The sequence below is a fragment of the Triticum aestivum genome, chromosome 5D (genome assembly GCF_018294505.1).
Source record: "Triticum aestivum cultivar Chinese Spring chromosome 5D, IWGSC CS RefSeq v2.1, whole genome shotgun sequence".
Classification (NCBI taxonomy): domain Eukaryota; kingdom Viridiplantae; phylum Streptophyta; class Magnoliopsida; order Poales; family Poaceae; genus Triticum; species Triticum aestivum.
Genome location: NC_057808.1, coordinates 566376988 through 566401184, shown reverse-complemented (window position 1 = coordinate 566401184; position 24197 = coordinate 566376988). Strand labels below are relative to the sequence as shown.

At 42.7% G+C, this 24197-nt stretch overlaps 1 protein-coding gene across 1 annotated transcript; it reads left to right on the top strand.

The window, feature by feature from the left end:
- The first annotated feature begins 3850 nt into the window (after positions 1-3850).
- Positions 3851-23311, top strand: LOC123121255 (methyl-CpG-binding domain-containing protein 9-like). The gene is made up of 11 exons (XM_044541162.1): positions 3851-4621; positions 14820-14949; positions 15292-15614; positions 15785-16909; positions 17020-17694; positions 18452-18745; positions 19450-19785; positions 19980-20075; positions 20393-20902; positions 21097-22548; positions 22731-23311. Exons 1-11 carry the CDS (start codon positions 3851-3853, stop codon positions 22977-22979), a joined length of 5961 nt encoding a protein of 1986 aa, XP_044397097.1. The 3' UTR covers positions 22980-23311.
- The last annotated feature ends 886 nt before the right edge of the window (positions 23312-24197 follow it).

Below are 24197 nucleotides of genomic sequence, written 5' to 3'. Positions count from 1 at the left end.
AATGAGTAAGGTGGGATGATGATGATGACAGTGGTGATGATGTTGCAGCCTTACTGGTGATAATGGTGGAGGCGGCGGCCTCCTTCATGCCAATTCCTCCCTTTGGGTCGCTCCGGAGGTTAGGGTTCCTCCTTCTGGGCGAGTTTCTAATCTCTTTATGCGTATGATCCCTGATCCGATTCCATGGGGTGAAAATAATGGAAGAGTCGGCGTGGTTGGCACTCCATACGACCGCTCATACAAGAAGTTGCAGTCGCATTGTACGTCGTCTTTCGCTCTGGAGGCGGCACATCGGCTCCTCCTTTGCTCCTCTAGATCCCCTTACTTATGGTAAATGATTATCACATTAAATATGTGATTTCACCACCATTTTTATGAGATTTCTTCCACAATGTATTTTTTGGTCCAACAATTTTTAGCCGAGGAAAAACGACAAACAGAAGTGTCCGAACGCGGTAAAATTCCACAAAGCCTACCGAGTAGGCACAAAAATTAACAACAAAATAATCATATAATTTGGACTCATCAGTCACCAAGCCCGTACAATTGCTCGGGGTAATCTTCACAACTTAATTGGAGACCCTGTCTCTTGCCCAGAGCATTACACTACAACGATTGAGCTCCACAACAACACCAACCATCTAGGGCGCCCAAGCACCCGACAAGAGGCACAATCTCTAGAGTGCCAAAACACCCAAGAGTAATAAGCTTCTCAACTTTCACTTCCATGTATCACCATGGAGAACTCAAACAGATGCAACTGATGCAATGGCAAGAACAGTCGAAGTGCTCAAACCCCACACTATCAAATCCACCAATGCAACGAAACTGATGGAGGAATATGGGAGCAAGAACAAGGAGAACACAAATGAACTCCAAGATCTAGATCCAAAGGGTTTGCCTCACTCAGAAGAGAGATGGATTGGTGGAATGTGGACCTAGATCTCCTCTCTCTTGTCCCTCAAAAAAAAGAATCATGGGAGGAATGGAGAGAAAGCAAAGCTTTTTGGAGGTCAACAATGGAGGAGAAAGCTTGCCAAGAACCATTAGGGGCAATGGGGAAGAAGACCCCCTTTATAGTGGGGGTTCAAATCCAACCGTTATGCACTCTGCTCGTGCTCAAGCGGTACTACTGCTCGGGGGAGTGGTACTACCGCTTAGAGCGGTTGTTCCAATGCCAGCCAGTGTGTACTGCAGAGTACAAGCATTGTAGTTCCACCGGAGCGGTACTACTAGCTACAGTGAGCGGTACTACTGGCTACAGTGAGCGGCACTGTCATTGGATATAGAGGGACCAGCAGCAGTGGAGCGGCACCAGAGCGGACGTACCGCGCAAAGCGGTACTACAATGTAACTACTGTCCAACTACTGCTAGAGAAAAATGGGCAACAGAAGCTTGCACACTCCTCGAACACAAGCGGAAGTAGCAACAGTAGTAATAGGCGGAATTACCGCACAAGCAATACTACTGTGCCACTACCGCGAGCTAATAGAGAGCAGAGAGAAGGCATTTCCCAAGTGGTAGTAGCCGCGGTAGCTCATAGCGGAAGTACCGCCTAAGCGGTACTACCGTGGAGCCACGTGGTACTACTGCTTGGGCTCTGCCAAAGGCCCAAGCACCAATGAGGAAGGCAAGTAAGACCAAAACTGTCATAACTTCTAACTCAAGCTTGTTGGATATCTGACAACAAGCACACTATCCAACAGCAAAGATAAACCCAAATCAATACATTTTAGGTTTTGCCATTGATCAAAATTTAAAAAATCCTTTGAAAATTTATTTATCAAAAATATCCATACCATACCTAAATGCTTTCTATACTTGATTATTATTCAATATTTATGGCTAAGATATTCTCTAAACTAGGATGAAAATAAATTTACAATTATAGTAATAATTATTATCAAAAGTTCATCCATTCTGCAATATATAATCACATTAACCTGTGAACATTTTTTAGATAAATTACCATAACAACAATGAAATGAAACTTTTATAATTTGTAAACACACTAGTTGGTCACTACTAACATATCATCATTAAAAGATTAGTCACCGGTTACTATGACAAGTCAAAAATATCTCCACCTTTAGAGTTTTATTGGTTCAATTTTGCGTCGTACACATGACATGTAGATAAAGAGATATTCACATTCGTGCCTTGTTCGATAGTTTTGCCCTTAGTTTTAAACTATGCTCAATTTTGCCCCAAAGCAATTGTGTTTGGTTATACAAATGCCCCTTATGTTTAATTCCCATCTTGTCAAAGACGTTTCGCTGTGCCAGTATATGTCATGTTGTTTAGGGCAAAACTGAACACCCTTTGAAAGTAGGGGCAAAATCGTATGGTGAGCACCGGCTAAGGGCAGAAATCTAAAAATCCATTAAATACATACCTTAATATTTGGTTCTCGTTTATGAGCCAGAAAGAGTATGCTTAATGAAACCCACAAATGTGCACTGAACCTCTTTTGGCAGTGTGTAAACCAACATCCAAACCCAACGAAGGCCAACATATACAATACCAAAGTAAGTTGACATCAATCTTTATCTTCGTAAAATTGCTTTTTAGAAAATCTGCAAGCCACTACTAAGGTAGACAATATCCATCATTGTTTTATATTTCTTATTTATAGCTTTGATATACTCTAATTCAAGTCGCAAATAAAAAGTCACGACAATAACAATCATTATGTAAGAAAATCATTAGGACTACAGATGTGATCACATTAATACAATATTTTCCAAGATATATGTTAATAAATGGTTTCTATTTTCTATAATAGGACGACAGTAATGAATGATTTCAATATATACCTCGTATTCCAGCAAAGCACGGAACTAATACAAGATTTTTTTATATATACTAGTGAGATAAATGGTAATAAATGAGGACATTAATGAACAATTTCGATGTATATCTTGTATTCTAGCAAAGTAAGCAACTGAAAGCTACTTTTGCATACGTTACCACCCAGTACACTGAACGTGTTTTGTCTCTGTGTACAACAGACGGTATATGCAGCCAGCACCAACCGACGGTAGAGCACCGCTCCGCGGGCCAAAAGAGCTCACGTCGCATGCTGCACGCCACCGCACCCCATCTCCCCAGGCACGGCATTGCTCACTGGCAGTCAATCTCCACCTACGCGTCCCCAGCCAGTTGTTCGTCCATTTCAAAATATATATTTATGACTGATTTCAATAGTATATTTCTCGTATTCCAGCAGAGCACACAATTATAATACAAGATTTTCCAAGATATATGTTAATAAATGGTTTCTATATATTTCGTATAATAAGAAGACATTAATGAACGATTTCAGTAAATTTCTCGTATTCTAACAAAGCACCGAACTAATACAAGATTTTTCTATATATAATAGTAATATAGAAGCTAATAAATAAAGACATTGATAATGATTTCAATGTATATCTCGTGTTTCAGCAAAGCATGCAATTAAAAGCTGCTTTTGCCTGTCTTAGCAATACACTTAACATATTTTGTCTCTGTGTACAACTGACAGTAGACGCAATCAACACCAACCGACGGTAGAGCACCACTCCACGGGCGAAAGAGCTCATGTCACGCGCTCCGCGCCACCGCAACCCATCTACGCAGGCACGGCATTGCTCACTGACAGCCCATCTCCACCTACGCGTCCCCGGCCCCTCGTCCACGTGTTCCGTCCGCCCGTCCGTTTCTTCTCCCCGGGATCCCTCGTGCGCTTGTGCTTTACCTTGCACGCTCTGTCTCTCTAGCCTACTCCTCCCTCCCTCCCTCCCCATTGCTATGCCCGGAATCGAACCCTAGCCTGAGCTTGAGCGCGACCCTGATCCCCTGTTCGCCATGGATCGCCCGCCACATCTCGACTTCGACCTCAACGAGCCGCCCCCGCCGTCGCCACCGCCGGCGGTTCACCAGCCGCCCCCGCGCGAGTTCGCTGCCGCCATGCCCATTGTTGCTCCTCCTCTTCCGCCGCCGCCGCCACCACAGCTCCGGCCTCCCGCCAACGTGCAGGCCCACCTGCTGCTGCCGCACCATGCCCGCGAGCTAGCGCTGGCGTACCACCGTGCGGAATCCTGGAGGCTAGCTGCTGCTACGGCCAGTGCGCCCGCGACCGCTGGTTCATCGCTGGAGGTCCCGCCGCCGCCGGTTCTCCAGTCGCCCGCTTTTGCTCCTCCGCCGCCGCGGCCAGCCCAGCTCCCGCCTCCCGCCAACGTGCAGACCCAGCTGCTGGTCGTGCACCAAGCCCGCGAGATAGTGCTGGCGTACCACCGTGGGGAATTGTGGTGGAGGTCGGCCATTGCGGCCGCGACGGCAGGTTCGTCGGTGGAGGGGCTGCCTCCAGCGCCAGCGCAGCATCCGGGAGTAGCGGGGTGGGGCGGGAACCCGTGCGCGTCCTGCGGCCTCCCCGAGCTGCCGGGGACAACCGTAATCTGCGACGCCTGCGAACGTGGGTTCCACCAAGCCTGCGTCCACGTCGTGCGGCGGCCTCCGGTGGGCGTGAACGAGGGGTGGATGTGCCCGGAGTGTGCGCCAGGAGCCGTGCCGCTCGACATCTCCGTCCGAGACATCACCAGGCAGTTATGTCAGCTCCCTCTTGATAATTTACTTACGGTTTTACATCTGTTTTTGTTCAGCGAATTTTATATGTAGATCTAAGAAGTGCGTAGATTATTGTTGTTCATGCCGTCCGGAATTGCTTAGGGTAGTAAATCGGACGGAGGGAAAGTACTTTTCAGAAGGTTAGATCGATCGCTGATGTTTGGTTTGCTACTTCTTATGATTGTTGTTCATTCCGTCTTTGGATTTTTCTGCTTTGCTTGACTGTTAATAACCCTGTGGCCTATAATTAGCATCTGGTAGCAGTGGCTTTTTAAAGCATTAATTAGCAAGAGTCCAGCATGCATAGTGTTGAGTAATTCGTAGTTTTTGCATGTTTCTTCCTGAGTTACTACAAAGAACAATGAGGGCATGCGCAATGATAATTCTATTTTGTTCTAGTTGTGGCACTAATTTGATTTATTGCACTGGGTTTTTCTTCTTGAGGAATTATTGCACTGGTATATATACTGGAGAAGTATATACTACGTTTTTTTCAGGGATAAGTTTTTTTGAGTCGACTGAGGGATATGTTTTTTAAGGGGTACTGACGGATAAGTATATAGTTGTAGCATTGTACGGGATCCGTAGAAGCCCAAAGTTAACCGCTGTATACCCAAGCCCAAAACAAGCCCATTTTAATGTTTTTTTTTAGAACAGCCCGTGTTTAATGTTTAGGTCAGCACCGTGAGTTGACTAGCCATCTCCAGTTCTCTTCTCAAAAAAAAAAAAACATCTCCAGTTAGCGAGTCCCGCCGTCCCAGCCCGTGTAGATCGTTCTGCGCCTACCGCTGCGGTAGATCGCCAGACGCCACAGACCGACACCGCCGCGGCGCCATGATAGTCCCGCCGTCCCAGCCCGTGTAGATCCTGCTGCCGCGGTACCGATCGATGCGCCATGCCATCATCGAGTACACGAGCCCGGCGATCACTTGATTTATTCCTCCAGCAATCGAGCCTGAAGGTATACCGTGCAGTTATTTTTCTGGTAGATTTGTGCATTACCTATAGTATAATTAACGGGCTGGCTTACGACGCAAGACCATTGATTAATTTATAAATTAGATGTGTCTTTCTTTTTTCCCTTGGTTTTGCTAAAGCACATCTAGATGTGCCCTAAGTGATCGCCAGGCTCGTGTCCATCTAATTAAGTCCTATGTCGTTGATTTTCGCGGGATTCGTGTGGGTGTTTTCTTTTTTTTCCCTTTTCTCTTCTTTTTATGTTTGATTGAGTCACTTAGTTGTGTAGCAACTAGGTCACTCAATGTGCCATAGACAGACCCCAAGAAAAAATTAGATGTGCCTTTTTGTTTTGGGAGATGAGAGATGATTTATGACATTATTTGCTATAGCTACAGAGTTCACCCAGATGATATCACCATACTGATTGATGAGTTTGATAGTTGTCAAGATAAATTTAATCCAGTAGAAAATAAGAACTTTTGAGCTGAGACATCACCAGGCAGTTATCTCAGCTCCCTCTTAATAATCTCCTTATGATTTTAGATCTTATTTTGATCAGTGAATTTTATATATGCTAGCTCTAAGAAGTAGGTAGATTGTTGTTCATGAAACGCCAGTAGTACTAATGGTGAGTCCAGTCGAGAACGTGACATGATGTTTAGTTTGCTACTTCTTATGACATGATGTCCAGTCGAGAACATAGCATATGAATCTAGTATGTTCTTTGGATTTTTCTGCTTTGCTTGACTATTGATAACACTGAGACCTAAATGACTTGGTTTAAAATAAATGCTATAATTAGCAACTGGTAGCAGTGGCTTTCTAAAGCATTAGTGCGGCATGGTATGTGTTGCATCTTATTTTAGGGGCTATTAAATTAGGTATTACACTGTAGTCTCATTCGTGGTCGTTACATGTTTCTCCCTGATTTACTACAAAGAACATGGTATATGAGATATTGTAGCTAATTTAATGTTGTCACCCTTTCACGACAGTGAGGGCATGCGCAATGATAATTTTATTTTTTTCTAGTTGTGGCGCTAATTTGATTTGTGTTACTAGTTTATTGAAGTAGGACACCTGCATGTTTGGGTCTTGACAGGTACATGCAGTTCAGCCTTAGGGAATTTTAAAATCACCATGACTTGCAATCTGTAGGAGAGAAATTTGTAGTTGTTCTTATTTTCTTTCAATGTGAAGGTATCTTATTGGTTTCTCTTGCATTGTTGCATGATATTGCTGTATGGCATTTTCTTTATCCAAAATTCCAGTGTGGAGATTTGAACTAGTTCTCTTTAATGTGTATCATGAACTCTTTTGTGGGTTCTCTTTCGGTCCATTAAGTTTGGGGTTAGGTATCACCTAGTCTGTTCCAGTAAATTAATGAATCTACCGGGTTCACAAGAGAAGATGATTTGGCTTGGTGTGATTAATTGGAGAATGGATCACTAGTAGTGAGTAGAAGGAAATGAAGCATCGGTGATGAAGGTGTCTGGCTGCGGAGCTGCGGATGGAAATTAATCTGGAGGAAATGGTAGCTGGGGATTCCGTTAGAACAATGGGCTAGCTATATTGATTGATTAACGATAGTACAATGGACCGGAACAACTGAAATACCACCAACAAAGAAGATCCATGATAAAACCAAGTTACATCAATGTCCTTTCGATCTAATGTCTGATGTTTCTCCATGTCTTCGGTGATGAAACCACAAAAGATCAAACCTGCACAAGCCAGGCCAACCATATATAGGTTTTGCACAGCCACATGAGTTGCCTAGCTCAAGTGGTGAGAACCTAATATGACCAAAAACCCCTTGCAAGGCAGGCTGCCAAACTGTTGCTCAGCCATACAACTAGTAGAGAAGGCGCAAAGCCCAAATTAACGAGCATTGAGAATCACTAGCTCTACGAGGTAGATCGTGATGGCCACACTAGGGCGAGGATGGAGTTGGGAAACCACCATGGGGCCACCACCACCAAACACAAGCCTAACAAAGAAGGCACCTAAATGCCTTGACAGATAGGCTTACTGATGTATGGTAAGAGAGACAAAAAGAGGATGGGCGTTGTGCTTACATGGTCGATGGTTGAATGCACTCATGTACCACTGGTGCCACCTTCCCACAGAACTAGTTCTTTTGTATTCACATAATCCAGAAAGCTTCTACAAGATTGAATGAAATCTACATTCTTGTCATGATAAGAATTTGTTGCGAGTCACAACATTGTGAACAGTATCTCTATCCTGCACTACAATGTATGGGACATCAAACAAACATGTACTGCGTCTTTCTGCTAGCATCCACGCCTAACCTATATCACCATGGCAATCTATTTCGGTGCCTCTTGTGTAGTTATCTTCGTGCCATTGCTCAATATCAGTGGACACGACTCTTGTTGTTAGCTTTCTTTCTTTAGATTTAGGATTGTCGGCCTTGACCTCTCGACCTCACTACGCATTCTTTAGCTAGATCTCTAAAGGATCTTTTTAATTTGGCATGTCCATGGTTATTTGTTACTCCATCGAGTTTTTTGTTTGTCTTCAACTTCATCCAAAGCCACAAAAATCATCAATATTTTTGTCTCCTTTAGCCAGTAATTTCCTTGGATTGTCACAACCCTTCCTTATTTGACCAATTCCATTGAATCCTTTCCATTTCTTTCTTCCCTATGGTCCATCCTAATTCGATCGAGCATGGTCCAACTCCAATATCTTCTCTCACCCATGACTTGTTTTCCCTTATGTTTTTGTTTTTCGACAAAGGGTGTTTTTTATTAACTCATAGTGTAGCATTGAGTGATACAAGCATAATGAACACACACCCGATCTCTGCATAACTAAGATGCACACAGCCACCACTACAGACACACACAAGGATCTCATTGGCAAAAAGAAAAGTCATATAAGACCGAATCTATGCCAAGGTGAAAGAAAGAAAAGAAAAAGTCTAAAGCGACACAACAGCGATCGATGATATATACAACGACCATCAACACCAACCATCTTTTGACAACATATTACTATGAGAAGGATTCTACAAAGGAAATGCCCTCATCAAAGAAATGACGTATAAGCGTTCCCGCCGTTGGATCCACCATCGAAGGCCAGATCATGGGTTTTCACCCTGAAGATCGGGTCCGAGAAAACTGCAAGCAATGCCTTCAACAGGGTAATCACGCAAAAGCACCGCCATTGCCAGGTATAACCAACCAAGGTTAGACCTAGGGTTTTCCCCCGGAGCTCAAGACCGGGTACTCCAGAAGCACCACCCAATCGAAATGATCATATGTTATCTCCTCCACTTCCCACGACCCCCGCAACTGCATATGCGCATGGTCATGACGTGAGATGTCACGCAAGAGATGACCAGGCCCACATGAGCATGCGGTCGAACCACGACAAGATCCGCTTGCCAAAACACAACACATACTTTGATGAGGGCAGAAGGTCACATGCACCGCCCAAATCCCAAGTTTGAGACGATTAGGCATACCAACACCATCCTCGCAAGTGGCAGTAGATGATAGATTTACATGAGACATCACCACATGTGCAGCAGATTACACACGAACCTTCTAGATCTTGAGGTCCAACCCTTCCGGCGACCATTTTTCAGCCGATGCCGCGTCGATGGAGGCAACGCTAGTTAGCCAAGCATGACCGATAGTACCCAACAGCGTATCGGCCATATCGGGCCCGATGGCTGCGACATCTGTTGCATGGCCACCGTCACATACCCTTTGGTACACGGGTGATGGTCGCGACATCTGTTGCATTGCCACCTCCTCATCCAACCATGCCATAACTCTGAGGAGGCGCTTTGGGAGCAGTGCTAGCCCCTGCTAGATGAATAGGCTCTCCAGATCAAGGACATGGTGGCTGTGTTGGCTCCCTTTCCTCCACCACTGGGGCGCGTGCGGCAAGACAACGCCATCGGGAATAGGAAGGCGTGATGTAGCCCCTGCCCAGCCACAAACTGATGCCGCTGTTGCATCACGTGTGCCATTACTGAGTCAAGCCGTCGGAAAGTACATCACCAAGGACTATTGGACGAAAACAGGAATGGAGCCTTGCCACCGTCGTCAGCTATGCAGGCAAGCCCGATTGCCACTCCTGGCAGCGAGGAGGAGAAGATGCTCAGGAAGACGGCCGCCTGAAAATATGGATCGGCTGGCCGCCCGTGTCGTGCAGGCGGAGGATGCAGGGGCAGTTTTGGTTTGTTGCTTTCCCTAACATTGCCTGTTTGGCATTTATGTATACCCTTATAAGGAGTCAGCGACCATTGCCGCAGCTCAAAATTATCGTCACTATGTTTCTACTTGCGGCTGCTATTGCTAGTTTTAACTATTTCCATTATTTTTCATTAACGGGGCAACTCTTTCTTACACATTACTTGTAGATGGTCATTTTTTCTAACTCCTTATAAAGGTTCGATTGAGATGTGAACTTATCTTTCTTTCTGTCATTCGACCAACTATAAACATAGTTATGATGTGAAATTGGAATCGTCGTTGCGTCTGAACATTAAAAAGCTATTAGGTACTTTCTGAAGACTTGGAGTAGCAAACTCTCAAGGTTTAAGACAAATAATGTTTGATCGCCAGTGTCACTTGTATTTTGTGAGTTTAAGGAACCATGACACAATTCTGTGGATCTTCATAGGAGTCTAAGTGGGACCTTCTACACAAGCGATTAGTTAAGTTCATGAGACATTACATTTCAACGCACGCATCGATGGTGATTCTCGGAGGGGTATGCCATGGTATCCCCCTATCTAGCCAATGGCATCTATGTGAACTTCTATGTGACGATTTCGCCACACAAAGGGAATTACCTTAGGCCATGTAGGGGAGATGAATCAAGGAAGAGACATCATGCGAGCCATGTCATTGAGTAACCTCTTATATTGAGTTGACAACCTACATCCCAGAGGACTCACATATTGCAAGATCTATGAGAATCCCTGGGATTGAGGGTGTACTCGGTTTGCTCATGATCACATTGCCATATTTTCTGGATTGAAGATTTTTCCCATTTACCGATATCTTCATGGTGAACTTGCTAAGAGGAGTTTCCTATGTATGTAGAAGACCATATGCTTGAGAGGAAAACAATAAATGATGAAGTAAATTATCTCCGAATCATACATTCTCTTCTCTTGACTTGTGCCTCGTCCTATTCAAGGAACAACCAACAACTTCCTATGACATCTACCGCGCCATGAACGAAGATACATAATTCCTTGTGCTCATCATTGATTTTGCCATCAAGTGTTCTTGGGGTAAGTTGGAGGCCAGAAACAACAATATGGTGGCCATACCCACCCATGGACACCTTCGAGAACATCAAACCGCCTACAATATGTTATGATCATATAGGAGGATGTGGTGGAAACATTGGCCGCAATAAAGGAGCAACGGAACTCATCGTGTGATGTCTTGATGCCACCCTGCCACCAACACCCTCGGTGTTGGTGACCCACTACCACCCTTGCCCAGATTATGTCATTTCATCCTATTTTTCTACCATTGGTGTCTCCACCAAGGAATAGGAAGTATGGTGTAATTTCATGATTAATGTCTTCACACCTTAGGGTGTTATTCGTCATCAGGTGGCGTGGAGCATGATCCATTCCTTGTAGCCTACAGGTACAAGTGCAGTGGATTTGATCGGATACTGCTCAGACCATGCCCTATACCACATTATTTTGTTGGATTTAGAAGCAGAGTGGATAGCACTAGGATGTAGATACAAATACAGATGATGTCGGAGCTAGACTTGGCAGGGTAGTGTACTGCCTCATTACGATAATAGACACAAGTGAACGGGTAATACACATGCGGAGAGTATTTAAATGTCAGACAAAATCACAAGAGTAAAGGGCGTATATAACAACTAGAAGCACATAATAAACTCTAGAAGGCTGTAAACTTCCACGAGTAAAACACTAGGAGGCAACCACACCATGCCATAAACAAGTAATATCCATATGACAAGTTTGTTATTCAAGTTCTATAGAAGTCAGATTATCCTATTTAAGAGGGTTGGTTAATCTTGCTAAAAAACTCCATAATCCTAGTACCGTCGCATATTAGGAATAATATATCTAGTGTGCCGGGTTCGAAATCGGAGCATATAGTGTCTAGATGTAAAAAATCTCATACCATGTCCTATTTATAAATTGGATTCTTAAATGGTCCAGTTCAATACTTATCCAAATCACATTCCCCTCACATGTGGGTGACAGCAATATCATCTCTTAGTTTCGTTGCCTTATGGGGCCACAGCCTATGGCCTCGTGGAAATAAAAGTTGCATATTTCCTCGCATGGTGCCAGAAGTTATGTTTAGGGATTTGATTTTTACTCATGAAGCCGCAACTCGTCTCTCTCCTAATCTTTTTCTCCCGGTCTTCTCTAGTCGAGTTCCTCTTGATCTCTCACCACCATCTTCATCCCCTTGTTGTCGCTGCATCCCCTTGTTCCTAGCCACATTCGCATTGCCTAGATTGACAATCATTGCCTGTCTCGCTCTAATCAGGTTCACTCGGTAGCCGTTCCTCTCCATCGGGCCCGTTGGAAAGCCACTCTCGTGTGCCTTCGAGCGTCCACCCCACCCGTGTCCTTTTTGCCTGCCGACACGCTCCCATCAATTGTAAGTGGGTCTACAAAGGTTAAGACTGGTCGTGATGGTTCTCTTGAGCTCTACATGGCTCGTCTTATTGCTCGTGGCTTTCATCATGAGAATGGTCATGCCTAAGACAAGGCATTTGCTCATGTTGCCCACATAAACACAGTTTGCACCCTTGTCGTGGCTTTTGTTCGACACTAGGTTGTCTCTCAACATGATGTCAAGAATGCCTTTCCTAATTGTGAGTTACCTGAGGTCTACCAGGGGATCCCTTAACAAGTTATGTATAGGAAACCCACTAATCATCTATTCTATTCTTCTTTTAACATGACAACCAACTAAAAAATAGCGTGCTATTTCGGCCTTATAGCGTTGCTATAGCATATCGGGAAGGGCCACGTTATGTTTTACCTAATTTGCTCGCTACGATGCTAATCCGGCGCTAACAAAAAAACGTTTTAGCATTTTAGCATTCACACGACCCATCTGATATCGGCCCAACCCACTCTCACTCTCTCTCGTAGACGCAACAAATGCAACAGCCCATCGACCTAATCTAGCCAACTCGTGACCCTCATCCCCCATTTCCCACTAGCTCAATAGCTCGTGACCTAGGGCGGCGGCGGCGGCATCTCATGACTCATGAGTGAAGGAGACGGCGGCGGTTCGTGAGCGGCAGCGGCTTCTCTTCCTCCCGTCTCCAAGTAGCGGCGTCAGCCACATCTCCAACTCCAACAAGTCAGTGGCGCCGCGCCGATGTCAGCCAAGCCGCCGGTGCTGGCAAGTCAGCCGGCAAGTGAGAGCATCCTCTCTTCATTCAGTCTCCAAGTAGCAGTGTCGGCTTCATTCTATTTCCTCACCCAAGTCCCCATCCGCATCGTCCTCCTGCTGCTCCTGTCGCCGTGGCAGAGGAAGCTAGTCGCGCTGAACTTGCCGCCGCCTTGTTGCTCCTCGTCGCCAGCCGTTGCAATTTTTTCATTGAACAAAACATGTTGATTCTCTGTTAGATCACCTATAGTGGAACTACAGTTTCCTATCTTAATTATAAGTACTTGGCATCAACCTAATACTACATCTGTTGTGCTTGATGGTATCGTATCTATGCGTGTCCACTTGTTCTTCTCTTGTATTACTAATTTACTATTGTTTGTCCTCTGCAAGCCCAAACCACTTCTGAATCTGGGTATGAAAGGAATGTGCATGTTTATGCCATGGAATTGGACCTTGTGCATGTATTGCTCCAGGAAAAAATGTAGTTGCTGAAATCCTTTATTTCTGGATATATTTGGCATTTTTTTGCAAAATGCTATTTTCAAATATAGCATGCTATTAGCGTGCTATAACTTGTGTAGCATCTGGAGAAGGGCGAAGCTATATTTGATTGTGTGCTATTTTTTGCGGGTATCGTGCTATTTTTTTTCATTGATGACAACTCTCACATGGCTGCAAATTTTTCTGATCAGTTCATATGCATTTTACCCAATTGTTAGCAAATGACGCCTTTCCTTTATTAAGCATTTCAATATCATATACAGCCTATAAGATTAGGCGAGCATTTGTCAAACTGCTTAGTGATGGACTCTGGCCTGACTTCAAGTGTAGGTTAGAGTGCACTGATGTTATGGTTTTAGTCCTTTCCTATTTTGGTTGAGTTATTCCATACATATTGCAAGGATAGTCTCCTTTGGAGACTGGGCCATGGTCACATGTCAGATTGCTTGGTTCTTGTATTTTGAAAAGATATATTTCACACTAAATTTATAGAAAATGAATGTCGGTCAGAAAGTAACGTTCTATGCTTTCGATCATCAACTCTCATGTATGCCCTTTTTTTCTACTTCTCTTCTACTTATTTTAATATCACATTTAGATCCACATAAACACAAATGCTTATGTACTTACAGAAATCATTCAACCAGGTGTCCCTACACCAAATTGTTCTACTTTATTGGTTATATGTACAGCCATTTCTTGTAAGATATACATGCTGGAACAGTGATGTGGAATTTGTTAAAAGTACATAAAGTACCTACAGTGATTATTATCAAGACTTGGCCGTATATATGTGCCATCGTTCTGTACAATGTTTAGTTATCTTGATGATTGTTGTTCTGTACCTTTAGTGATTATTATGGCGTTGAATTTTCTCAATTGTCTTTGCATATCAGTGTGTTAAGAAGTTTACAACCATAACAGTTGTGAATAGGTTGCGTTCCATTAATTCTCAGTAGTACTGTAAACTAAATTGTAGAACAATCAAATCATTAATATCCTTCCATTGTTTTAGGCTACTTTTATGTGCTATGCTGAAGAGAATAAGCGTTGAAAGCATGCTTGCATTTTTAATAGCTGGTTCATTGTGTTACAGAGCAGTGCTTTCATTACTCTACATGATGCTCGCTGTTTTATTGTCACATGGTTATTGTTTTGACTACTCTTGAAAGATCTGTTTGGAGTACAAAAAAAAACTTCTGATTTCTTGAAATTCTGTTTATGCAAAAAAAAAATTGTCGCAACTATTTTGCGATAAAATTTATAAAATGGACTGTTTTTGGGTGCTCTGAAATAATAATATCAGAAATGTTATAGGAAATTTTCTAATAACCTTTGTTGTACAGACATTATCATCAGAAGAGTTAATATTTTCTTTTGATCCTCGCAGAGTAAGTGTTGCTGATGGAGCTCATTTGATTGAATTGGCTACTCCACATTTTGAGGGGCTGCAGTTGAATAATACAACTCCTTTTGGTAAGGATATTAGAGCAATCATATGTACTGCAAGAGAGATGTATTTGCTTTTTGTTGGAGATTTCCACACCTTTTAATCTTTTATGCACTGTAACTTTTTAGATAACAATTTGCTGTGCTAACACCATCAAGATAAACTTCTGCTTGCCCCATGTTCAGTGCATGTGCGGCCACTTAGGCGTAGTATGTGTTTATCCATAAAGGGCAATTTTAATTCCAGTTCCAAAAAACTATGGGTCATGCTACCGTTTTAATGCTATAGTTGACTGGTCTCTAATGTAACTATTGACCATCATTGGTGGTGCATCTTATAATAATCTACTTCTGGCTATCATGTTGCAGATGGGAATCACTTTATACCAGCATTTAGTCTTCCTCGTTGTTTTAGCACGAGACAACAATTTCCTCCTGTGGATCAAAATTTCATTGCTGATGGAAACATAGACCAGAGGTCAAATCATACACGTGGCAGGAGAAGAGATTTTCCACAAAAATCAGCATTTCGCAAGTTTTCTGAGAAGCACGAGTTTGGAAGTTCCAGCACATTTACGGAGCCATCATTTTTTACGAAAGCAAAAACCCCGAGTCCTGCAGAAGAAAGAAATCCACCAAAGCCTCCAAAATTTCTTGCGGAAAATTGCAACCGTCAACAACATCATCACTGTGTGAGTATCTCATTACCTGTTTCAGATTCTGTTTCTTCATCCTGTGCCCATTTTAGATGTTATTGTTTCCTACTGGTACATCCTTTGTTTTTTTATACTGCAGTACTCTTATCTTACGTTCACTTTGGTGCTGATTTTGATAACACTGCTTTATTGTGTTGTTACTCTAGGTTGGCCTACCTGTTCAATATCAAGATTTCTTCATAACTAACTTGGGAGAAATCGATAAACATGCAAGCTACCACAATTGCCACCAGATATGGCCGGTGGGTTTTACATCTTACTGGCATGATAGAGTCACTGGTTCACTGTTTGAGTGTGAGGTGTGTGATGGAGGGAGTTTTGCGCCTTTGTTTAAGGTCAGAAGGTTACCATGTTCAGTGTTCCCCCTTCCAGAAGCCTCGACCATTCTCTCTCAGAATGGTGCAACAAAGGCCGCTGAAACAAAGGAAAGTAGCAGTTTTATTCGAGATACTGCTAATGATATGGATGATGATATTTATATGATGGTGGATACTCCCTCTGAGACCAGTCAAGATTTCTTATCAATTTTTACCAGTGATACGGAGGATCAAAGGACTTCTTCATGTCGCAATGATGTACAGAGCTCAAATATGATGTCACAAATACTACTATCAAATTCTGAGAATGTTCCACCAGGTAAAGAAGCCAATATTAATGACCAAATTGGTGAGTTTACATTTGAGGGAACATCGCCCTCTTCAGTATGGGGGATGATTTCTTCTGCTATGGTGGAAGCATGTGAAAAAATGTATAACGAACATGGGCATCTGGTATTCTCATGCACACACAGCAGCGAAAATTATTTATTAAACAAGGGGAGGGGATGTCAGAACTTTGATGGTCCTTACGCTCCCTTAACTAGATTTTGCTCATCCAATGGCCCCAGTATACCACGAGTTACAGAAAAGAAGAATGATGTGGAATCTACTTATACATTACTGAAGAATTGGTTATGCCATGATAGAATTGGGCTTGATTTGGAATTTGTTCAAGAAATTGTGGAGTCTCTTCCTAGATCCAGGTCTTGCATAAACTACCAGTTCTTGTGCAATAGGGCAGAATTTCGTTCTTCTGTAACAGTTGCAAGTGGTTTACTTTTATCTGTGCATAAAGATGGTCAAAGTAATGTAGATACACCATATGGTAGACATGGTGGGGTGACTGGGCTACACGATCCTGCTCAGCCCAGCGGTTCTAGCATCCGCAAGCTACCTCCGGGGCGTCCTATTAGCCATAAGCTTCAACCAGAATCGGCGGCAGATGTTTTCCAGGTAGCTCTTTACATATCTTTCACTGTTTCTACTATTTGAGAAACACATCTTTACAAAGTTGTGCATTTCATTTTTATTCTTGCATCCATCTTATTGAAAATTTCTTGCAGATATGGGAGTTCTTGGGGCGCTTTGCTGAAATCATTGATCTCAAAGAAGTGCCTTCATATGAACAATTAGAAGATGAACTTGCTGACCCATGGCCAATTTGTGCAAGTCAGAAAGAAACACTGTCAAAGGGCATTCAGGAATGTAGGGATTACTCTTCACCAATGAATTCCCCTGCAAATGCTTCTACATCACATTCAAATAGTGAGTCTGGTCTCTCTAATAATGAAGAGATTGTGTCTATATTTATTCCTGTTGAAACTTCCTCTATGAAGGAAGCTCGTCTAGATAAATTGGCAGCCCAGACACTTGGGAGGTGCACTGGTACAGTATTGCCCGGCGTTCATCTTGCACTCATTAAGGTTCTTTTTGGTGAGGTATTATCAAAGCTCAGCATTGACCCCAAAGAATCAAAACCCAGGCGCGGAAGAAAGAAGGACACTGAGAGCCTTATTTCAACAAAGGATTTTAACTTTGATATGCTAACTGCTAACAAGTTGACTTGGCCAGAGTTGGCTAGAAGGTATATGTTAGCTATTTCTTCCATAAATGGGTGCATGGATGTGTCAGATATTTCCAGTCGAGAAAGGGTGAAGTTATTCCGCTGCCTACACGGTGATGGTGGCATCCTGTGCGGAGCAGTACCTGGGGTTGCCGGCATGGAGAAGGATGCCCTGGTAAGCATTTTATTTCAACAATTAGCTGAACCTTGTGATTCATTTGGATCATTCCTTCCTTTCCTTCTTCAATCAGACATGAGTTGTCTTTAGCTTGCTGTATGCTATGGTTATTTGCTATCTGTTTTTAGACTTTTCTTTTAACTTTTTATTTCCATTTATTAATATTTGCTTTGATTGCAACCCTGTACAATTATTTTATACACATTAACTCTACATAATAGTATGTTTCTATGTTGTTTCCATGAGGGACATAACACATATCCCTGTTTTATCGTGCTTAGGAAAAAACCTTGGTTTTTTGGTTACCTGTCACCATCAGTATTGCTTTCTGTTTTTTAGGGTAAAACAACAGGGAATGCCATTACTCTGTATTTATATGTATTTCGTAGTGATAATAAAAAGAGGTATGTACAAGCCTAGCAAGGCGAGCATATATAATCAGTTACGAGACTCTGCCCATTTGTTTTTTTCTATGATATTTTTCAGAGCTTTTCCACCTGTTTGCAGGAATTTTGTTGTTAAATATTATCTGTGGAGACAAGATTCTTGATTTTGCTTATTTGGCTGGAGATATCTTGACTACATTGATTCCTTGTCCAGCTGTGTGATATTTTGATAATATCGAATATAATTTATAAGGATGTTGTGTTGCGTTCATTGTGAGATATTATAAATTTCCCATGTTCTTATTTTAGACGATGGTAAAATTTATGTTTATTTTTGCTGCACTGTAATTATTGTCTTGTACTTTCAGCTGCTTCTGGAGGCAGAGAATTTGATATGCAGTTCTCTATCAAGTGAAGGAAACAAGGTTTATATGATGGATTACAAGTATTCTGCTGAGGTGCCTATTGCTGATAACAGAACATTGCCAGATTGGGCAGAAGCACTAGAGCCTGTGAGAAAATTACCGACAAATGTGGGAACGAGAATTAGAAATTGTGTTTATGAAGCTTTGTACCGAAAACCACCAGAATGGGCAAGGAAAATTTTGGAACATTCGATAAGTAAAGAGGTCTACAAGGCTAATGCATCTGGACGAACCAAGGTTAGTAATGCTCCTGCAGGCTGCAGTCATTGTATTCTTGTTGTTCCAGACTGCGTTTAATTTCCTTTTTCTGGCTTCGACCTGCTCTCAGGCCCTTATAAAAACCTTTTTATTGATAGATCGAGTTGCAATGCTTATGGTGTTTTTCTCTTAAAAAGTAACGAGTTGCAAAAATAAAAGTATGAGTTTGTATTAGTTTATGTTTTAGTACCGTTTGTTGTGTGGGTTGCGGTCTAGATTACAGCTCCTCATGTATTTTGCCCTTGGCCGTCAATACAAATGCATAAATTCCGTTTTCTAGTTCCCCTAACACTTCTTTTGTTTTACTATTTTATGTGATGAAGTACTGTATCCCTTTAAAAGGATGACAGGAATCGTTGTAGAATTTTGTTTGAAACCTTGGAAAACAGTCAGATGATGTATTTTGTATTTACATGTTTTTGTTTATTTAGCCTGGGCAGGAAACTTCGGTTAACATGAACTTTCTGTCAGCATCGCAGTTTAACCAAAGTTTTACTATATATATAGCTGCCCGAAGAGAAATCAGTGCATAGCATGGCCATGCTTATGTTGTGAAATGTATTCGCCCGCTGCCTTGTTAGACTTATTCGTTGCCATGATACTTTTCTCTATCTTTTATTTTGAGGACCCTTGTGACTAGGGGACTTTGGAAAATACAGTAAACATTTTTTTTCTTTTTACAGAAAGCTGTTTTATCTGTGTTGTCAGAGGCATGCCGTGCAATAGTGCCACAAAAGCCTGAAAACCCAAGAAATGAAAGGAAAACTATTTCCATCTCAGAGATTATCTTGAAGAAGTGTCGTATTGCCCTGCGCCATGCCATTTCCTCAGATGAATATAAGCTTTTTGGGGATCTGCTTGGAACTATTGTAGTGAACTCTAATGAGTATGAGGATGAGGGCATCCTTGGGTTTTCTGGTATGGTGCCACGCCCTTTGGACTTCCGCACAATTGATATAAGGTTGGCTATGGGAGCTTACTGTGGATCCTGGGAGACTTTTTTTGAGGATGTGCAAGAGGTACATTTTTCTTAACACCCTTTTTGTATTATGCCATGGTCACGCATGGGATATTTTCTCAGATTTTCCATGGATGACTTCATGTGCCTGCAAATACTCCTGCACAAGCTAACTGTTAACTTGGTTTTCTAGTTTCAGCACACTGTCTGTTAGCTTGTGCACAAACTACGCTGATCTGTTATGTTTACCTGCAGGTAATCCGTAATCTGTATGCTGTATGTGCCGATCGAACGGATATAGTGGAACTGGTTGCAGATTTCTCTAAGAGTTTTGAATTGTATAAGACAGAGGTTTGTTATCCCTCTCTGTATGGTAGTTTACTGCTTCGAACACCTACTTTTCAACTGGTTAAAGGACATTTTTAGCAAATTGTGTCTTTTGATTGCAGAACATGCTCTGTCTTTCCTTGTTGTTTGATCAAGATAATATTGCAAATAGAAAAAGAACTGGGTCACTTAGTTAGCTTTATACCATCTCATTGGGATTATCTATGCTGATTTGAGCATATATTAGCTTACTGTTAAATTTCCTGTTTACTAAGTTATATTATTTCTAAGGATTTTAGTAAACCTTTTGGCTTTCTGTTCTTTTTACATGGCTGGTGCAGGTGCTTGACCTTGTTCAGAGATTTGATAGTTACCTCTCTAATGAGAATACTGGTTCAGAAATCCATGAGGAGCTACATGACATTGTGACTGCAGCGACCAAATTACCTAAAGCTCCATGGGAGGTGGGTATTTGCAAAGTATGTGGCATTGATAGAGATGATCACATTGTTCTCTTGTGTGATGGCTGCGACGCGGAGTACCATACTTATTGCCTGAGACCACCACTAACTCGTATACCACGAGGAAACTGGTTCTGCCCATCGTGCAAGTTAAAGCCAGAGAGATCACATCTTGACCAGGGTGCTCAGGATTTTAAACGACAGCGAAAAGGAGCAGAGTCTCATGCATTTCACGGCAAACCATCGTGCATGTTAGCTCAAAACAAATCACATCTTGACCAGGCTACTCAGGATTTGAAACCACAACGGAAAGGACCCTATCATGACATGCTTATTAAGTTAGCTGCAACAGTGGCACAAAAGGAGTACTGGGAGCTTAGCACACAAGAGGTATGGTTTTCTCTTCTATGTTTCAAGTAAATATCTCTACTATTTACTGTTTGGAAGTTTTAGTTCTTTGTGTATTGCACATTTCGCTATATTCCTTTATATGATTTTACTTGACCTAATAATTTCTCTGTGTTGATTTTCATAGTGGACAAAGTGACAACCTACATTGTCTAACATTTATCTTCAAAATGCAGAGAATAGATATGCTGAAATTTCTTTGTGATGAAATGCTCAACACAGTCCTGATAAGAGAACATATAGAAAAATGTCCAGATAAGTTCAATGATCTCCAGAAGAAGTTTTATGCTTTGAATTATGAATTGAAGGATCTTAAAGATAAGGAGGAAATGAGGACTTCATATGGTGAAATGGATACTTTATCGGACCAGATTTCAAAAGTGCAGGAGTCAATTGGCACAGTAGAGTCAGAGCTTAATATGGCATGCCTGAGAAGAGATTTTCTGGGAAAGGATTCCTTGGGTCGACTGTACTGGGTGTTAGGACGATCTGGTAAACGTCCTTTACTGGTCGCTGATGGAAGCATGCTGATAAGCAATGAGAGGGACCCACCATCCACTTCTGATTGTAAAGGGTGGAATTCTGCATCTGTCGTTGTTTATGAATCGGATGAAGAAATCCATAGCCTTGTTGACTGGCTAAGGGAATACGATCCAAGGGAGAAGGAGCTGAAACGTGCTATCCAACAGTGGCAGTGGCAGCGGCAGCGGCAGAGGCATCTTCATCACCAGCTGGGTAATTTTGTTCTCAGTGATCCTCCAGTATCATCCAAGGGGTCATCGAACAGCAGCGAGCAGCAGCTTATGGAACTTCCCAGTACCAAGGCTGCAGCAATTTTGGGGAAAACATGCCGCTGCGACTGCTTAGAGCCTATATGGCCTGCTCAACACCACTGCACAGCATGTCACGAGACTTACTTCACATCAACGGAGTATGAAGATCATGCTGGAAAGTGCAATGGACATGTTAACAAGGACAAGGATTCTTCGGTTGATCCTAGCTCCACCACTGAGTCCACAAAACTCAAGTCATGCCCATATGACTTTGAACAGATTAGCAGAAAATTTGTCACCAATGATTCAAACAAGGAGATAGTGAAGGATATTGGACTCATTGGATCAAACGGAGTTCCGTCTTTTGTCCCTTCACGTGCAGCTTTTATTGATCCTCCAGTCATTCTGAATAAAAACAAAAAGCAAGATGACATCCGAAATGATGATTGTATTTCCAGCTCCTTAGAGGAATGCCAGGCAATGTCTGCACAAAATTTAGGGCAGGAGGGGTCCAATTCTGCTCAAGATTGTCCTGCAGCTAGTACTTCCTGTGATGAAAATGTGTCAAAAAGTAAGGAGCCAGCCCCTGATACTGATACTACTTCCTGTGAGGAAGCAGCATCTTCTGCAACAGACAAGCCAACAAGATTGCTGGCTGTTAACGGTGGCTTGGTTCCGGAGTCATCATTGAGACCTGTTACAGGAAGAAACTCCCATATCCTAAAGCAACAGAAGATCAATTTGCTTGATATAGAAGCAGCCTTGCCTGAGGAAGCTTTCAGAGCCTCAAAGTCTCAACAAATGAGAAGGCGTTCATGGCGTTCTTTTGTGAAGCGTGCAGAATCAATATCCGAGGTGACTTCATCATCTATTTCTTCACCTTAATTTGTGCCACAAAAAAAGTGTTTATTATTTTTGTGCCTGTCCATTATATTAAAAGCTCTCTAACATCATCATCTCCATACAAAATAAATGCTTGAGAGGGCTGTTATTAGCCACTGTACTGATTAATCGTATCTATACTGTGCCTCTTCCAGATGGTACTGGCGACCAGCATGTTGGAGAGAGTGATAAAATCCGAGTTCTTGAAAAATGATTGGTGGTACTGGTCCTCCTTCACAGTAGCTATCAAGACCTCAACTGTATCCTCACTCGCTCTCAGGATCTACACTCTCGACGACTGTATCATGTACACCAAGGAGCCAAGCACCGTGCCGCCGGCTGACAGTACAAAAGTTGTGAACAACGGGAGGAAGGGGAAAGAGCCAGAACCGTCAGCGTCGTAATTTGCGCCGCTCGATTTATTGTATACCCCAAACTTAGATGTTCCGCAGACAGTTCAACAATAATATGACGCTGTGGTGACAGAGATGGTACTATAGACAGAGTTTGGTTATTATGTGGTCCCTTGAGGCTTTAGGGATAGCTTTGATTCTGGTGTTCCTGCAAGGGTGCAACCTTGACCGTTCATCTTAATATAAGTCAGATTTATCAGACTATATAGTTGTGCGCCTTAGATATGTTTGGGCCAGCAAAGAAGGAAAGTGTGTTGTTTCGAGGATGGTAGCGGCAAAGAGCTGGCGTTTAATTTTTCCGCCGGGAGCAGCTGCAATGCATGAGAGCGTACTAGTTTTTCCTTTCGGGCTAACCTGTTTTGGCTTTCAGGGTCAGGGATACAGATCATTTATGTTAGGTCTGAAAACCCGAGGATCTGGTGCCATTTAATTTGTACTCACATTCACATGATTGTCAATACTCTGGCACTGCTCCAGCACATAGTTCATCACCTCACTGGTGAATTTGCCATGAAGGACATGAGCCCTCTGCACTTCTTCCTTGGTTTTTTTTTCAGAGAGATTCTTCCTTGGTATTCGTGTCACGCGCACCGCAGGTTGCTTCTTCCTTTCCCAACAGCAGTACGCCGAAGACTTGCTTGACCGTGCTGGCATTGACACCTGCAAATCCTCCCCCACGCCAATTGACAGCAATGGCAAGCTCCAGCGGGCTGATGGGCCGCGCGTCGACGATTCCTCCGCCTACCGCAGCCTCGCCGAAGCGCTGCGGGCGAGGTTTTTTTTTAAGCTAACCACATGCTTTATTCATTTATCAATTTGAGAGCATACAATTGGGGAAAAAGCTTGGGAACAGCCAGGGGCGTCCGCTGCCTCCAATGCGTGACGCATGTCCCAAGTGTGGCCCGCCCACCACACTATTCTCCATTATCTCACTGGCCACTACATCTTTGTTGTAATATTTTCCGCAACATCACCTATGTTGAAAAAAGTAAAGACGTAAAAAAAATCTGCAACAAGTCCTCTATTGCAAAAAAATGCAACAAGACCTCTGTTACAAAAAGAATTATACAACAAGACTGTGTGTTGCAAAAGTGAGGACAACGCTCAGCCACAAGATTACTTAGGATCTGACGGCTCGCAGCCTGGCAGATCTTTTAAAATGATCCGCCGACAACACATAGCACGTCCCATACAAAATGATATCAGGAC